Source organism: Annulohypoxylon maeteangense (assembly GCF_022496945.1).
Source record: "Annulohypoxylon maeteangense strain CBS 123835 unplaced genomic scaffold GGS22scaffold_9, whole genome shotgun sequence".
Taxonomy (NCBI): Eukaryota; Fungi; Ascomycota; class Sordariomycetes; order Xylariales; family Hypoxylaceae; genus Annulohypoxylon; species Annulohypoxylon maeteangense.
In genome coordinates this window covers 1,123,556-1,140,553 of record NW_025953256.1, presented here as the reverse complement: position 1 = coordinate 1,140,553, position 16,998 = coordinate 1,123,556, and the positions used below count along the sequence as shown (strand labels likewise).

Sequence of the window (16,998 nt, the reverse complement as noted above, 5' to 3'; positions counted from 1 at the left end):
TAAATATACGAGCTTGTAGCTGCAGAAGAAGATTGAATCGTCGGGTTGTTCTTTACGATTCGTTTGCTAACGTGTACGGACTGTTATTTTACGTCAATCTTTAGTTGAAGATAACCTAATATAATGTTGGTAGCATCTCGCCGTGAGAACAAATTTGATCCAATTTGTTATCTAGCTCCCGTGATATCCACTATCTTCAGGGGCCGATGTCCGATGAATATGGCGCCGCCACAAAGTCTACCTGCCTTGGTAGGCACCTAATTAATGATTAGTAGAAGGTACCTAAGTAGGTACATACCTAGTTTGGTATTCTCGAAGCTTTAATTGAGGCTTTAACATCTCAAGCTAAATTTTTGTATGAGAATCCGGAGGGGTAGCATCTAAGACTACTCGAAACATCGGAGATCTCGAAACCCGAAGCTTCGGAATAGATCAAACCAATATAAAAGTACTTAAGTGGTTCCTCTCATATAAGAAGGTACTATAATATGTACGGATGTTAGACGAGAGACGAAGCAGAAGGAATTTCACCGGAGTTAAGAGGGAGAATATTAAAAAGCAAGAATAAAATATCATAGGACCGCGGCAATCACAATCTGCACGTGGTGCAGCTGATCTGACAGCTGGACTGCAGCTGCCCGCAGCTGTCAGCTTGAAAAGTGGCTCGAGCGTACAGTGTGAAACATTAGCCGAGAACAAATAGCTGTCTCATGTGGGCCGAAATAGGCTAGAGGCGAGAGCAAAAGAGTTTGCATTAGGTTAGGTCCCTTAGGTATTCTTGTCGATATCATCGCAGTGTGACTTAAACTTTTGATTTCCCGCTCAACCTTCGCTTGCTAACTCTTTTTACTTTTCCCTTCCCTCAGATCCTCAGATTCCTTTTCCTTTTCTTTCAACATCAAGGACTTCACGAATTGACAAAGTAAAAGGGACACGCATTTTACACATTTAACACATTGACGCGGCAAAATTGGTGATCAATTTCTCTCTCTTCACGACAACCATTTTAATTGACATACTAGTCAATCCAACTTTTTTACGTCGCGCATTGAGCATTGATTGATTGAATCTGCCTGCACCTGCATTGATTGACGATTGACGTTTGACGTATACATTTGATCGCTTAACACTGAACGTTGCGTGTCATCAAAGCGTTGCAAATCTCACTTTGCATCATTTTGCATGCGCCAACCTGCCGTATCCTCTTGTGCTGTGCGTTAAGCCTTGGGTCTTGAAGCAATAGGGTAATAGGCAAATAAGGAATAGGGCAATAGGGCAAGGTCTTGATCATTCCAACGTTTCAAGGTTATCAGCAATACTTTTATTGCCTAGAAGTGAACGAAATCGAGGCATTATCCTACTTTTATTTCTACCATTGTCAGCGCAATGGCCGAGGCGCAACCCAACATCCAGGCGATTCTCGCCGCTCTTGCGGGTATGTGTTACTTTCCTTTTCCCTTCTCTCTTCCTATCCGTACACCCGACGACATTACACGATACGACATCGCTACTTTAATATCAAGTGCTAATGTATCCTAACAGCCCAGTCAGGAGCCTCTGCTGCCCCGTCTCAGGCACAAGCACCCGCGCCCTATGCCATCCCCACCGGCTACCAACAAGGCCCGGCGCCCAATGCCTACGGGGCAATGCCACCCTCAGTCCCTACCCAAGCCCCGACGTATCCTGGTTATCCCGTGGATTTGAATGCCATCAGACCCGTCACCTCGGGTACTATGAATCTTGGAGACCTCGACCGACCTGATGCTCGTACTGCTCCTCCCAGGCATTTTAGATCGCGCTCGCGCTCCCCGCCGCGTCGTGATGTACGTGACAACGTCAATCCCTACCGGGATGAGAGACGCAATGATCGTGGTACACATGTCCGTGACTATGGTCGCGATCGTGATCGTTCAGAATCGCCCGATAACAGTGAGGTTATTGATGTTGAATCCACTTTAGTTGGCCTGGTTATCGGTCGCCAGGGTGAGAATCTGAGACGTATTGAATCCGAGACCTCATGCAGAGTGCAGTTCCTCTCGTCTACTGGTGAACAAGAAGCCTACCGCCAGTGCAAGATCACTGGTCCTCGACCTAGACGTGCTGAGGCCAAAGCTGCCATCAACAAGACAATCGATGATAGTGGCATGGGCGCCATTGCTCGTGCCGGTCTCGACAGACAGCCTCATACCCGCCGTGATGCTCGTACTCCCAACCCTAATGCGTTACGCGACGGAGAGGACTATGAGCAGATTGTCGTCCCTGACCGTACTGTCGGTTTGATTATTGGCCGCGGAGGAGAGACTATTAGAGACCTACAAGAACGCAGCGGTTGCCACATTAACATTGTAGGAGAAGATCAAAGTAACAACGGTCTGCGCCCAGTAAACCTGATAGGACCATCCAAAGCAACAGCCTTGGCTAAGACTATGATCATGGAGATTGTTGATAGTGACAATCATAGTAACGACAACGCCGCTGCTAGCAACATCAGTGCCATCAACAAACCTCGCCAGCAGAGGCCCGACCATCCTCCCCGCGATAACGGTCAAGGCGGCCCTGACAAAGTGAACGATTCTATCTTTGTACCATCTGAGGCCGTCGGAATGATCATAGGCAAAGGTGGCGAGACGATCCGAGAGATGCAGAACACTACTGGCTGCAAGATCAACGTGACTGCCTCATCAGGACCCAATGAAGTACAGCGCGAGATTGGTCTCGTGGGATCTCGCGACGCTATCAACCGTGCTAAGAGAGCTATTGAGGACAAGGTTGACGCAGTTGTGAGTTTCACTATTCTAGATATCAACGTAATAAGTTACTAATATGTTCGCAGCGACAGAAGAACAACGGGACCAACCAAGGTCGCGGAGGTCGCAACCAACATCGTCGTGATTGGGATAGCCCCAGCTTCCCTCAACAAAGCACTCAGGCAGCTGATCCAGCAGCTAGCGCCGCCGCCAATGGTGCTGCTGATCCCTATGCACCTTGTAAGTTCACACAAAGCTTCATGAATAAACTATTCTACAGTCGAGAAGCTAGACTAACACTGAATATAGATGGCGGATATCAGCGTTACTTAGCCCTTTGGTATCAGAGTCTTGCCCAGCAACAAGGAGCTCAGCCTCAGGGCGAACAGCCCCAGTCTTAGAAAGCTTGGGCATCTCTCTATTCGTTTTCTAGTCATGAACGTTCCTCCTTTGACTAGACGATACTTTACGATCGTATGACTGATATCTACGAATTGATACGAAACTCGAGAGCTAAATGTCCATTACATCGTCTTCCATGACGAGTTTCATACACTTGCTCCATATTTTCTGATTATTTTCCCTTCGTTGGCGGATATCTCTCGTAATGATAAAAGTCCACTTGGTGTTCCGGACCAGAGATGATGTTGCCTTTCCCCCCCCAACTTTCCAGTTTCTTGGAAGCATCTTCGTCCAGAGACCAACGACGAGATTTCTGGCGTTTTCGGAGCCCCCCATGACAGGCGTCAAGGAACGGACAAAATTCACGCAAATAATTAATGGCCCTAACTTCTTCCGGACCGGTCTCTTTATGATTTTCGCATCTCCTCCTGGTTGTCGGTTTTTCTTCTCTCTATCTCACACCCTTGTCGTACCCCTCGCCGATACGAAACGTATAGCCACGTATCGGACAGATCACAGGAGGTGTATAAAAGGGGGGACGGCGGGCAGTGACGGTGATAATGGTCGAACGTGGTTGGTGACGGTGGTAATGAAATGATCCTCGGATAGGCTGGGCTGGCACTTTGGCACAGGAAAAGATAGTACTCGGCGTACCGGGGGAAGGGGGGTATTGGGGCGACAGGACCAAACGTATGTACGAGTAGTCAGGGTTTTTTCTCACGGCTTAGTCCGCTTCGCTATGGATAGGAACAGCAGCTCAATACCACTGCTTTTCCCTTCTAAGATGGTTGAAAAATTGCGCATTCTCTTTTGTGATATGTCCGTAGAATGAATCAGATGTTTATCAAGGCAAATAATTGTCCATTTAATGTTTAGAGTCCGTAATTAGAGAGATTGGTAAAACATACGACACATTCATCAAGTGCAAGTCTTAAATATTTATTCTATTTCGTTTCTTGATCATCGTACTTCGTCTTATTCTCATTCAGCATGGGTTGAATTATCTGATTTTCCTGCCTTTTGCCTCCGAGGTACCTATAACCCGGAATTCCGTATAAGCCACACGCGCCTATCGCTCTGGACGCCGCCATGTCCGCCTTTCTTATCAGACATTGAATTACGTCACGTTGCCGCTGTTGAAAGAGCCAACTAAAAACTTCGTCGCTGTACACCCATATATCTACAAGGCAAAGATGCCATAACGGATATCGACCGCTTTAATATATCACAACTCCTCATCCATGCGTACCATAAATCGTTCGCGTAAACAGGAGATTTAGATCGATAAATCATCGCCCCAGACTTCTCTCGCGATTTCGGCCTGGAGTTTCACCTTGGCCCACTGCTCGTCCTCAGTCAGGTCGTTGCCCTCGGATGTTGAGCTGAATCCGCACTGGTGACTGAGGCAGAGCTGCTTCAGGCCCTTGGGGCAGAAGGAGGCAGCCTCGTTCAACCGCTTGATGATATCTGCCTTGTCCTCTAGATCAGGCTTCTTGCTAGTCATCACACCAAGGACGACGACTTTGTTTTCAGGTAGGTGACGGAGTGGAGAGAAGTCGCCCGATCGTGCGTCATCGTACTCGAGGAAATAGGCGTCCACGTTGAGGTCCTTGAACAAAACTTCAGCTACAGGTTCGTATCCGCCTTGGGCAAACCATTGCGAACGGTGATTTCCGCGGCATAGGTGGATACCGATGGTCATATCAGCCGGGCGCTTTGAGATGGCCGCGTTGATCAGCGCGGCGTATTGGCGCGCAAGAACACTGGCATCGCCGTGTCGCTGCTCGGCCTCGGAACGCATCTTGGGATCGCAAAGGTAAGCTAAGTTAGTGTCGTCGAGCTGAACAAAACGTGCTCCAGCCTTGTAGAGGTCGTCCAACTCCTCCTGATACACGCGAGCGAGGTCTTCGAAGAATGGCTCCAACGTAGGGTAGGCTTTCTCATCAATTGTGTCACGAGTATTGCGGAAGTGAACCATCGTCGGCGAAGGGATGCAGACCTTTGTCGTGGCCTTAGCACCCGCGGCCGCAATTTGGGACTCGAGAAATTTGAAGTCGTCCACTTGAATAGAATTCGGGTGACCAAGCTTGTCTACAACGACTAATCGCGGAGGCATGGTACCTCCCACACTAACGTTGGTGGACTGCAAAGCACCACGAAGCTCTACTCCAGCTAGATGCCGGAGAAAATCAACGTGAAACCATTGGCGCCTGAATTCACCATCTGTGATGGACCGTAGTCCAGCATCAAGTTGCTTCTTGACGACGTCGGCGATATACTTGTCTTCGATCTCCCGTAGCTGCTCAGGACTCAGCTTGCCTTCGGCGGCTTGCTCGCGTGCTTCGAGGACCGTTTTTGGTCGCAAAAAAGAGCCGACCTGATCTGCGCGGTACACACCATTAGGAAGAGACATGTCGTATAACGTGGGGTTCGATTACGACAGGTCGGTATTTGAGTAGCTTGATTAGAAGCAATAGAGTAAAACAGAGAGATCTAATTTCGCAGACTTTGGATCCCACGCCTAACGGTAGTACAGAAGATCAGATAACAAGACAAGACTCACTAGAAGTCTAAAGTAACAAAACTGAAAAACTTCGAAGCTAGATCTAAGGAAATCACCACCACGACCAAGCTCATCTCAGTGAGGGGCAGGCCAGTATTTCATTGTGTCATAAAAAGACCCCTGGACTGATATAGTAGGCGTAACTAGTAGTATTAGTTAACCCCACACAATTTACTTGCCGTGAAATGATTATGTCGTGCCGTTATGTCTCCAACAGGAGTAGCGCGGTGGGCAGGTCGGAACAACGTTGTCTTATTCAGGAGACGGGCTCCGCGCCTAGGGAAACAGAAATGTACGGAAGGATTGTAGTAACATGCTAAGAAGAATGATGTACCATGATTATCCAAGAAATGACTTGATTATACCTAGGTTTCGCTCACCAGAGACCCTAGCTCTGGTATCGAGATGTACATACCCATCGTGCCCGTCTTAGGCGACTTTGGCATTTTGGCACTTTGGGCCGTGTTAGACCCAACGACTATCGACGACTCGGAGTTTCCACAGTCGCGGATCAGTTGCGGAGGTAAAGCAAATAAGCAATACGGCTTTCGGTAGTTGAAGAGCTCACCCCATTGGAGTCCAAAGTCAGCTGAGTACAGCGTCATTTTAGTTGTGAAAAGCTCAAATACCTCAGGACGAAGGATGAGTAAGAGGGGGGAATAAGCTCGGCACGGCAGACTGGGCAGCAGACCAAACCAACAGCCCCTGGAGCGCTCATCGTGATTCGCTACCTTTACTTAAACGGCTATCACCCCTACTGGTGTGTTCGTTTACATCGATGTCGATCACCGAATAGGTCGAGGTCATATAAAACTGCTTATAATATTGTAATATTGGAGATTATCGTCGGTGGATGTTAATAGCTTCAATACTCCTGTATTCAAGAGCAGGAAGTTGAAGATGTCGGGATGGACGGATATTTGATGTGGGGAGGAAGAAATCCACTTCAAGGTTAGCTCACAGGGGCAGCACAGCTAGATCGGTACGTACCCAGAAATAAATTGTTAAGGTTCGGCTGTACACAGGTACAACCTTGGAAACCTTTAAGCCTCGATCGCATTTGGATTGCGCAGTGCTGCGCCCTACAATTATTGGCTGAATAGCAGCTGCCTGCGCTGGTTCAGATTACTGTATTGTACGGGTAGTGTCTAGGTACTTCGTACCTATTATTAGGTACATTACATCTGTACCTTAGAAGTTAGAACTTCTCCTGCTGCGACATCAACATTACATACCTATTCAAACACAATCGTGAAAGACGACTATTATTCAACACTTCTATCGTTCGGTCTCTTCCTGCTGGTTCACTCGTTACTTTTCCCTCACAAAATCACAGGCGATAGCCCAAGAACTAGGCGCCATGTCTAATCCGAACCAACTATATCTCTTAGCCGACCACATCAAACTATCGCTACTCGAGCGGCAACGGGCGCAGAGTCTCAATATTGATGGCGATTCGAAAGATGGCCACATATCTAGATCATTAGATCAATTCCGAGATGGGTTGATGACGTTAGAAACAGAGCAGAAGAGACTAGAGGAGGCAGGCGATGAAGAGTATGTGATGATCGGAGTTATGATACATGATCTATGCCCGAAAACCATCTTCGACGTGAAGAACGACCCCTTCTAACTGATATCTCAACAGGGGCTCACTCACAATCACCGACGCTCTGCCCGGCTTGCATAAGCAGTACAACGACCTAACATCCCAATTCCACGGCTTCTCCTCTCCCTCCAGCGCATCAACTCTCACGCATCCGAACGACCCGGCTTTATCCTCCGACTTCGAGCATGCAACCACTTCTCCCGGTTCCCCAACCGGCGCTCCCTCCGCACCCGTAACAGCTTCAACATCAAATCTCCGTCCCAAGGGCGCGCGCACAACCTCTAAGACAGTGCGGTTCTCCGATAACCCAACGAGCCCCGGTGTTGCCCCGGATTTAGAAGCACAGCTGTTCGGCGAGAACAGGTATCGGGATAACCCGTCGGATGACAACATGGGATACCGGGACGAGGCGTCTGGTATGACGAACACTCAAATCCACGCGTATCACCAGCGGATCTTAGATCAGCAAGATGACCAGCTTGACGCGCTAGGAGCGAGCATCGCGCGCCAACGTGAACTTAGCATGCGCATCGGCGATGAGCTAGATGAGCACGTCGCGATGCTGGACGACGTTGACGTCGCCGTAGATCGCCACCAAGGCCGGCTGGACCGGGCCCGCAGACAAGTCGGCCGGATTGCGCGGTCCGCCGGCGAGAGCAAGCAGATGATCGCCATCATCATCCTAATCATCGTCCTCGTCCTTCTCATCGCGATACTGAAATAATTAAATCCCACACCTAACACACGATACGCACTGTATTAAACCACGTACACTAAACCAAACGAACCGTAATTACCTAAAAGGGGGAAAGGAAAGGAAGGGCACAGGAGATGGAAGATGTGCTGATTCAGCTGGACTCGATCACTCCGGCATCGCGTTGCATTTGAGGCATGGCAGGGCGCGTGGCATGGCGTTTACCGGAAGACTTTTTGCCTATATCATTACCGTCTGCTGTTTTTCTATGTTCATATACAACAGTGGATGGCGCACCACGGACTACCAACTATCAACTTCTCTTTGGCTTATGTACTTGATATATAAATCGGTTTGCGGACCCATATAATATACGGTCCTCCATCTTTTACCAACCAACCAACAAACATATCTTGGGAAAGCCGCTTACTTGATTACACGGGCGTGACGACCACAGAGGATTGTACGGTCGTCGATAGTGTGCAAAGCGATATGCTTATATTGGTCCAATAATCCCGTCGTCCATTTCCCTCCGTTTCTTATTTGTACAACATGAATGAAACCGCAGTAGAGCCCAGCCTCGAATAAAGCCATACCATAACGACCAAGCAATGCTAACTACGACCTTCTCAATCTTAGATAATTATGCCACTTCATTTCACCCTGTTCCATCAGAAACACGTCCGACGTCGTCACGCGTTCGTACCTCTTAGACCTTACAACCCGTCCCGCATGCTAGTGCCAGACTTGCTAGTCTCCTCCGCAGCACCTTTAGTCCGGTTCTGCAGGGCCGACATGTCCTCATTACCCTCGCCGCGGGCGCGGTCCGCTTTGACGGCCTCCTCGCTGTCGGACGCCAGCTCCGGCTTCCAGTGGCCCTTGCCGGCCTTCTGCTTCGCGAGGGCGTCTTGCTTGTGCTTCTCCGGGTCCGCCGCGTCCGATCCGTCTGTGCCGACTCAACCCTTGTTAGCGTATTCCTAATGTCGCTTTTAAATGCATTGGGCTATTCTGTTGAACGACAGAATATGGGAAGCGGGTAACTTACGATTGCTCTCTTTGTAGACGAGGTTGGCGGAGGTGCTGGTGAATGTTCGTTGGGCGATGGCTTGTCGGCCTGTGGCGATGCCGGCGGCTGATCGGAAGAGCATTCGGGAGGCCATTGTGAGTGTCAGATAGGTTTCTTGCGTATTCTTAGAAGAGTTTTGCTTTTTAAGAGAGGTCGTGATAAGTAGAGGTTGTTTGTAGCGCAAGGTTGAGTGAACAAGGAGCTTGGAAGAGATGTATGACTGTGATAACACAGTACCTCGAATTCAGACAATTTTGTTGGTTCAATTGATAAGTTACAAGGCGGTTTGAGGTAATTATCTCGTAGTCATAGGAGATAGAATTGTTTTCACTGGTTAAGGCTTGAGGAAGCAACTGCCTCCTTCATTCATACATATGCTGAAGTTATGACGTCACCAAGTTGTAAGGAGCTATCTTAGGTGGGTTAAGCTAATCTAATGGCATTTGATTGGCTGGAAGCGGAAGATGTACTGTTACCCTATTGGTTGATCATATTCTTTCTTCAACTGACGGCAATAGCATCAGCAACGACATCATTTCTCCACCCAATGGTTGCACTTTATTAATAAACTCTATCTTCATTGCTTCAAGATCTTCGTTCGTCGTACAAAGTCTAGAATCCAGTTTTTCCGCCCGGAGCATTAATATCCGTTCCAAGGTTTCCGACTCCGGTGTTTGAGAGAGAAGATCACAGTGTTCCTCATACTTGTGTCCTCACAATAAGCACGATACTGAATTTACCAGAAGTTAGATATGGATATTCTCTTAAGTTATCATGTTAGGCAAACATTAGTCAACGGTCGGTATTCGTTTAGTTCATACGACCTTATGGAATATTCTTACTATCAGAATCTTATATTTGGTCATCACCATTGTTTCAATAGGAAACCTGCCAACCCGTTGTACAAACGTGCATGAATATCATCTGTGGGTTCTATAAATCAAACAAATTCATGTCATATAAGTACACGTGATGTTTTTATGGTGATTGTTGGGTTTTTTGAACTATGTAAAGTTGCTATCATTACATACGTCTCAAATTCCTACGATGATTACCCGCCTTTAAGATCTTGTTAGTTAGATGGATCTAACTAGACGTCGTTTGTCAGGACAACCTTAGCTTTATGGGATGTAGTATGTTGTGGTTTGATTCTTACATGGAAAAACAGAGAGTTATAAAAACCTTTAATGTATTATCCGACTTATAAACTTCTCCCAGTAAGAACAAGATGAGATTTATACTTCTTCAGGTGAAATAGACCTAGTTCGGGTATCTTAAAATCTCAATAATTCATATTCACAGCATATATATGTATCAACCTTAACTCATCCTAAAGGTAGTCGTATTCCAGTAAAATACTGTCTAGGTACTAAAGTACGGCTATATCATAATAATTTTCAAGACTTTGAAGCCATGCTAATCTTGATATAGGTAAAGAGAAACTATGAGTTATGAGTTGTGTATGGAATACTCTGGACAAGTTGCGATGGTCTATTAATACTTTGATCCTTTTTGAATCGTACCGTGTAATACGATGAGAATGATGCTTATTGAGCTTTTAGGTTTTCTTGAAGAGATGGTTGGCGATGATGCTAAGTTAATAATTAAGATACTGAACTATAACTAAACAACGTATCGTGATTCGACGCAGTTTCTGCTAGTAGAGCTCTCAAAACGATAATGTTGTCCTAGTTTATTTATAATCAAGTAAACCTACTTAAATATGCAATTATCTTCCCTTCTGACTGTCTTGATATGGGTGTCTTAATATCACCAGCCTTAAAGCCAGTATCAATAAATCAAGCAACAAGACCAAGCTATATATAACAATGAGTTCAATATAAAAAGTGCCGGAAAGAAAGGCAGTTCCCATAGTGTAACAAACAAGTGCTCAACTACACATATAGCCCGCCACAGCCTCAAGCAACCAGTCCATAAACCTCATGTAATACAACCATACTCCTACAACCCATCACGAACCCCCCAAAGCCAGCCTCACCTCCTATCAACGCACAACCCCCGACACACGACAGCTTACCGCGCATACCCTCTCCATCACCTGACACCAATACACTTCTACCCACCACATGAATTCACCAGACACATATTAATAGCCTCCTGTCGTGCGAACCCATCCACTCCATCCCAGCCCATCTCGCCCGAGCACAGAGGCGGCAGTCATCCCGCATATGCAGCACTCACGCGCGCTAGCCCTAAACAAGCCCTCCCTCACCACCTCAGCTGCAAGCGTCCTGAAGAGGAAGGCCCGTCAGCCTGATGCAAGTCTAAGGGATAATACATACATACCTACATACCTACCTATCTCTTACATGCTACTTAATACCAAGAAAAGATCAGGGATATGCACAATACATACATACCTAGGTTGGTACATCGTGCGGCATCCAAGTAGCCGAATAAGTAAGTAGGTATGTGCATATCGATGTCCCTGCAGTGGCTTAGGAAAAAAAGCCAAAAAGAATGGGCGTCGGATCAACGGCCGAGAAGTGGATGCGCGAACGAGGAATGCTGGGGTGGCTGTCGAGTCAACCGTGGGTCGACGAGATGAAGACGGTCTCGCCTTGTCAAATCTCAATAGCGATAGATTCCAACTAGCAGAATGGATACCGCGAGAATTGACAATCTTACTGATATTGAATTCTCAGACAGACGAGATTACGAGCAATGTTAGTTACCGAATATCAACATATCACATAATTGCAGTTGCGAGAAAGGGAGAAAGAATTTGAAGTGAGAGGCAGTTATTTCGCCCAGTTCAATTGAACGCATCGAATGTACGGTAGAAGACCTCGCAAGAGGCGCTCTTTTATCTTCACACACACCAAAATAGGTTACGCCATCGCCGTCGAAAAGAACCTGTGGCGTATTCCCCATTTCCGCGCATCGCCCGCGCTGTCCATACACCCAATATGCTTTCCTATACACACGAGGATTCCATCCTCCTCCAAATCACCCCTAGAACCCAGTGCGAATGCGTTTGACCCATTGGAAATGAACCGTTGCCGGGGGAATAATGTGAAGAAAATGGACTGGTATCCTCGTCCCTCAGACCGTAATACAAGGATAGAAAAAATGGTAGCGAAAACAAATGACATGAATATGAGCCCTGTATTTGCAGCCCCGAAAGCACCGCGCGAACCAACTCCCGTCTGGTGCCATGAGCTCAGAAACAAACAAGACACCCGAGTGCCCACCCAATTCCGTTGCTTTGTGTTGAGATTCTCTTAAAAAATCCGGATATTTCCCGTGTAAAAAGACCCTGCCGAGTAGAACAACTCCGCCCCGATGGAAAACCACCTGCCTTGCTTTAACAAAATAGAGACCGACCCCCTCGTCGCCAAACACTTGTTCTATATGTAGTAGTAGTAATAGTAGTAGTAGTGGTATTCTTTTTTTTTGCTCAAATGTCATGAACCCATGATGACTCTTTATCGTACCGCTCCCAGATTGAACCCGAAGACTCCGTTGTGTCGTGAACACCGATGCAATTACGAAATGCAAAAACCGCCGTAATTTAAAACGCCCATTCGCAAAAACCCAGATAGCCTCATCTTTCGAGGTCGGAACACCGGGGTGTCGTGGTATTTTCCCTTTTTTTCAAACCGAACAGAAATCAGGAGGTATCGATTATCTTCAATAAGAACCGCGCCCATCGTTAAAAGCTCCGAAATAAAACGTTTGACGATGAACACTTGTTATATGTCGAATAAGTATGTTTATACAGGGAGAAAGTGGAGTGAATGTGGTGAGTCCGCAGTCGAGCCCTAAAGTGACGTGAAGATTAAAAGATTTTGTCGATGCCTGATACCCAGTCCGGTGTCTGCCAAGATGAACAACTACCGTGAGTAGCGAATGACTTCTAAACGGAAATTAGAAGATGTTCAGAACAACTGCAAACGAGTGCGTAGATGGTTGAGTCATATCAACATCCAATCTGGAAGCGATACGATCAGCCGTCTACCATCGTCTGCTGATATGTTGCATCCTGGCAGGTGAGACGGATGGGGGCGGGCTCGACATAGTTAAGCCATTAGCGGGGTTGATGATAGGAATTGCGTTACGCGCCCGGGTAGCGGCGGGTGCGTGCAACTTTAGGCTCGACTGCTGACTGTGGTAACTAGGAGGAATGAAAGCCGGAGAGGTGGAGTTGAGAGAAAAGTTAGATGCGATTTGTTGCGGGTGTTGTGTGGGAGATGAGTTAGGTGAGTTGCTGGACAATGATGAACGGTCGGAAGAGGCGCTGCTTATTGATACAAGCTATACAAATGAGATTGTCAGTGTCATGCTCTTATTCTTACATCTCTGTATATATCGTCGGATGCGACGGCAGTGTATCACATGTGTCATATTGCGAATGGCAACATGTATCGGGCAAACTCACATCAGTCTCTGTCAACAACTTGGGGCAGAACTCCATATCATCTTCCAGGTCGAACGAGCGGCTAGCTTCGAATTGTGATCGGAAGGCAGATACGGAGGCGGATTCGCTCAACTCTTTCATGCTCCTTACACCGCGAAACTGTTTTTGAGAGTTCTGCGATACAGATAATCTAGGTGCTCTCCGATTCCGACCGCCATGGTGGTTGTGCGGAAGTGAAGCTGTAGGCGCTGTTGGTTGATGGTGGTAGTTGTTGTAATAAGACATTATGAGTGTTCCCTTAACCGGGTATGTATTTTCAGTTATCAAATATGATTCTCACGTAGTCGTCGCAGATTGCGGAGAGTGGTTGGATGGTTGGACAGAAGAGATGTTAGGTGGCGGTGTGTGCGTTGTTGGACCGGGTTGGGGGTCTTCAGTAAAGTTGCCGAGCTTTGCGTTATTAAAAACCGACAATAACAATGAGAAGCTTGTGGGTTAATAATTCAGGTTCAGATAGATAGATAGATAATAGTATGAGCTTTCAAAGTCTTGTCAGAAAGGGTTTGAGAATTGGATATGTGATAGCTATGTGTGATTCTGGGTAAGGTTTGGGGTTTAAGGGTACGGGGTGAGCGGTAGGATCGATAAGAGTGAATAATGATTGAGAGAGAGAAAGGCGGGAGAGAGGAGAAGAGCAAGCTGTGATTCGGAGAAGGCGAAGGATTTTGTTGGATGGAAAGAAAGCAGAGAACAGAGAGAACCTTGAACCAGCGAGAGGCGGCAAAGGAGGGTGGAGCCAAGGGCAGGGGGTAACGCTTGGGTCGCTTGCTGGTTCAAGACCTGGGACCAATCCAAAGAGGGAATAGCACAGAAAAACATTGACAAGCATTGGCCGACGGAAGCTGCAAAGACATGTAAGAGTGGAAAACAGTGGGTCTTGCAAGACCTGTAAGTCCTGCGTAACCTACGCTACTTACGCTACCTACGTTGGTCTTTCCAGGGCTTGCAGGGTTTCCTCATTGAAATCCGGGTGGATGAGTTGTCGAATGAAACTGGAGTCGCCACCTGAGATCATTGGATACCCTGTCAATAGACTAGTGCAAAAGTAGACTAGATTCACAAGCCTGACCGATGGCGCTGTCGTTGCTTGCAGGAAATGCCACAGTGTCAATCGGCTTGTTCTGCAGAACGCCCTCCTGTTCCTTTAACACAAACTAGTACATACTCTGCTACACCACTTACCACACAAACTAAACAAATCTAAAAATCTATACAAATGCCTTGACCACTCAACCATCACCAGATGTCCGCTGCAATGCGATCGTCAGCAGGTAGCTGCCGGGCTAATTTACCGTAGCGAACGTAGCCGCAGAAGTTTAGCATTAAGGAACAAATTATGCATTGAATCTCCAAAACTGCGCCCGCTACCAGAACAGTTAGTGGACGAGGCTGGTAGGCTGGTGCGAAAGAGTCCCCCTGGTGTCCCAGTCGGGAGAAGGGGGCAGGCAATTTATTCCTCTTTGTAAATGAGATCCAATAGAATATTCTCATTTACCACATACGTATGTACACCCACATAGATACAACACACAGTAGACGTGCTACCATGCACTAGCAATTATGCCAAGTTAGTAAGTCAGATATGTGTATGCATCAGGAGACTCGAAGGGCAGCGATATTGTCTAGTGGGTCGATTGATACAGGATCGAGAACTGCCTCAATCGACTAGATCGGTCAATCGTTCGATTGAATCTTGATGCGAATGGCTTCATCCGACACTCTAACTCATCACTGCAATATGCACCCTTAGACTTTTTTTTAATCGCTCTACCTACTAGTATGTGAAATATGTAAGTCTATCATCCCACAGTCATAAGATCAACTAGATCTTCTATACACTTTCGAGATCTTCAATGACTCGGTCTGAGTCTGTCTGTTCGTTAGTTCGCGCTCACCCCGTAGATTGAATCATCTCCCCATTTTTTGGTCTCTTAACGAGTAGGATGCTTTCCCTTTTCTGCAATTGGGTCCTTTGATCCAGCCCTATTCAGGTGGTCAATGTCGACCTGGTGAATTGTTGACCCGAATAAGTTACCCCCTAAATTCAGGGGGCAATTTTCCAATTAGGGCAAGGAGGGGTTACCTCAAAACCTCTAAGAGGGAATATTGAAACGTTGAGATTGGGTTATGTAATTCAACATCTCGATTTCCTTTCCACTCGCGTACGTAGGGCTCATTAGAAGCTTTGATTAAAATCTAGAAAAGGACAATGGACCTTGCTAATCTGAGTTCGCCGCCGTTATCCTAACCTTATCAATAAAGTAGCCAAATATGGAGACCACTTAGATGTATGCATTGCTGAAAGAGTGCCCAATGTCTCTTTGGCAACAGCGTAGCAGAACACGCAGGTATGCAGCGGGGGTATCGCCTATGTAATTATTTACGTAGGTAGGCTGGCAGGTAACCATCTCGACCAGTTGTGGGTGACTTCGGTCCTTTGAACTTGCGTGGGATTGTAGCCTTGTCTAGGGCACTGTGACCACTGACACTGTGATTTGGTATCCTGGGTCTAAGCGTTCGAGGTCCCTGTTGGGTTGTGGAGCGGAGAGTGGATTTCTCGGACTGGAACCTTGCTTTGTCCGGAGATTCGCTAGGGTTGCACATACCAGTACTGCAAGTCCTGCAAGCCACCGTACCGGTGCAAGTGGAACTTGGATGGTCTCGTGCAGCGTGAGACCGCTTGGGGTTTGGACAAGACGGGGATAATGCTAGCGTCCTCTTTCCCATTAGGCAGCTAAGCAGACGACTGGCTGACCTCCTGGAGGGTTGATTTGTGTCGAAGGCGGCAAGAGAGTTCTGACCGCTCACTTTTCCGCCTCGCCAAGACAGAGGTAGGGGAATGCTTGAATTTTCCCGCGCTCCTAAAAGCTGACAACATTCCTACCATTATCCAGCGGTTTCATTTCTCGACGTTGGCCAGTTGATATGCTTGCTTGCTTGAATAACCTACATATGTGTGAGAAAGTTATAATTCAGGCGCTTGTTCACCTGAATCCAAACGTAATATGGGCTGTCGATCTTTATTATATTCGAATGCGTGCGGTAGTGAGACCTGGCGACAAATTAGCAAATTAACAAATTAGCAAACCTATCCGCGGATTGCTCGTTCTGCATCAATGTAAGATAATGGGATAGATCGTCGGGGGCAAAATGTCTGATTGAACGGCTAATGATTGCCTAACGAGACGCAAGTTACCGCCATGTGTAATGGGTGTAATGAGTATCGTTCTATGGTCCCTGAAAAATCTAGAGCCTAGAACTTGTACACACGTGTAGACCCTGAAAATAGGGAAGACCCTCAATGGGCAATAGCGTGCACCAACACGCATGTATCCCCTCAGGGTTCTAGTCGAGTCTCGTATGTATTGAAGATTGAAGATCCGGATTGTTTACAATGAGAGACATCGACGGTTTAGCGTTCTAGCACCCGTCTTGTTTAACTGCGACACCATACTATGCGATACATACATAGTATA

General features: G+C 47.0%; 5 protein-coding genes across 5 annotated transcripts; 2 read left to right on the top strand and 3 right to left on the bottom strand.

The window, feature by feature from the left end:
* The first annotated feature begins 801 nt into the window (after window positions 1–801).
* Window positions 802–3,251, top strand: GGS22DRAFT_147483 (uncharacterized protein). Its single transcript, XM_047958948.1, has 4 exons — window positions 802–1,435; window positions 1,543–2,780; window positions 2,834–2,987; window positions 3,057–3,251. The coding sequence occupies exons 1-4, from the start codon at window positions 1,387–1,389 to the stop codon at window positions 3,146–3,148; spliced, it is 1,533 nt and encodes a 510-aa protein (XP_047818679.1). The 5' UTR covers window positions 802–1,386; the 3' UTR covers window positions 3,149–3,251.
* Window positions 3,252–4,364: 1,113 nt separating this feature from the next.
* GGS22DRAFT_147424 (UROD/MetE-like protein) lies at window positions 4,365–6,111 on the bottom strand. The gene has a single exon (XM_047958945.1). The coding sequence runs from the start codon at window positions 5,560–5,562 to the stop codon at window positions 4,426–4,428; it is 1,137 nt and encodes a 378-aa protein (XP_047818678.1). The 5' UTR covers window positions 5,563–6,111; the 3' UTR covers window positions 4,365–4,425.
* Window positions 6,112–6,518: 407 nt separating this feature from the next.
* Window positions 6,519–8,137, top strand: GGS22DRAFT_147433 (v-SNARE). Its single transcript, XM_047958946.1, has 3 exons — window positions 6,519–6,694; window positions 7,049–7,269; window positions 7,361–8,137. Exons 2-3 carry the CDS (start codon window positions 7,073–7,075, stop codon window positions 8,043–8,045), a joined length of 882 nt encoding a protein of 293 aa, XP_047818677.1. The 5' UTR covers window positions 6,519–6,694; window positions 7,049–7,072; the 3' UTR covers window positions 8,046–8,137.
* A 347-nt stretch (window positions 8,138–8,484) lies between these two features.
* GGS22DRAFT_147463 (uncharacterized protein) lies at window positions 8,485–9,412 on the bottom strand. The gene is made up of 2 exons (XM_047958947.1): window positions 9,061–9,412; window positions 8,485–8,970 (listed from the first exon to the last, which is right to left on the bottom strand). The coding sequence occupies exons 1-2, from the start codon at window positions 9,173–9,175 to the stop codon at window positions 8,732–8,734; spliced, it is 354 nt and encodes a 117-aa protein (XP_047818676.1). The 5' UTR covers window positions 9,176–9,412; the 3' UTR covers window positions 8,485–8,731.
* Window positions 9,413–13,059: 3,647 nt separating this feature from the next.
* GGS22DRAFT_189051 (uncharacterized protein) lies at window positions 13,060–13,747 on the bottom strand (the record flags this gene model as incomplete). The annotated part of the gene is made up of 2 exons (XM_047964797.1): window positions 13,060–13,359; window positions 13,484–13,747. The coding sequence occupies 2 exons, from the start codon at window positions 13,745–13,747 to the stop codon at window positions 13,060–13,062; spliced, it is 564 nt and encodes a 187-aa protein (XP_047818675.1).
* Window positions 13,748–16,998: the final 3,251 nt, after the last annotated feature.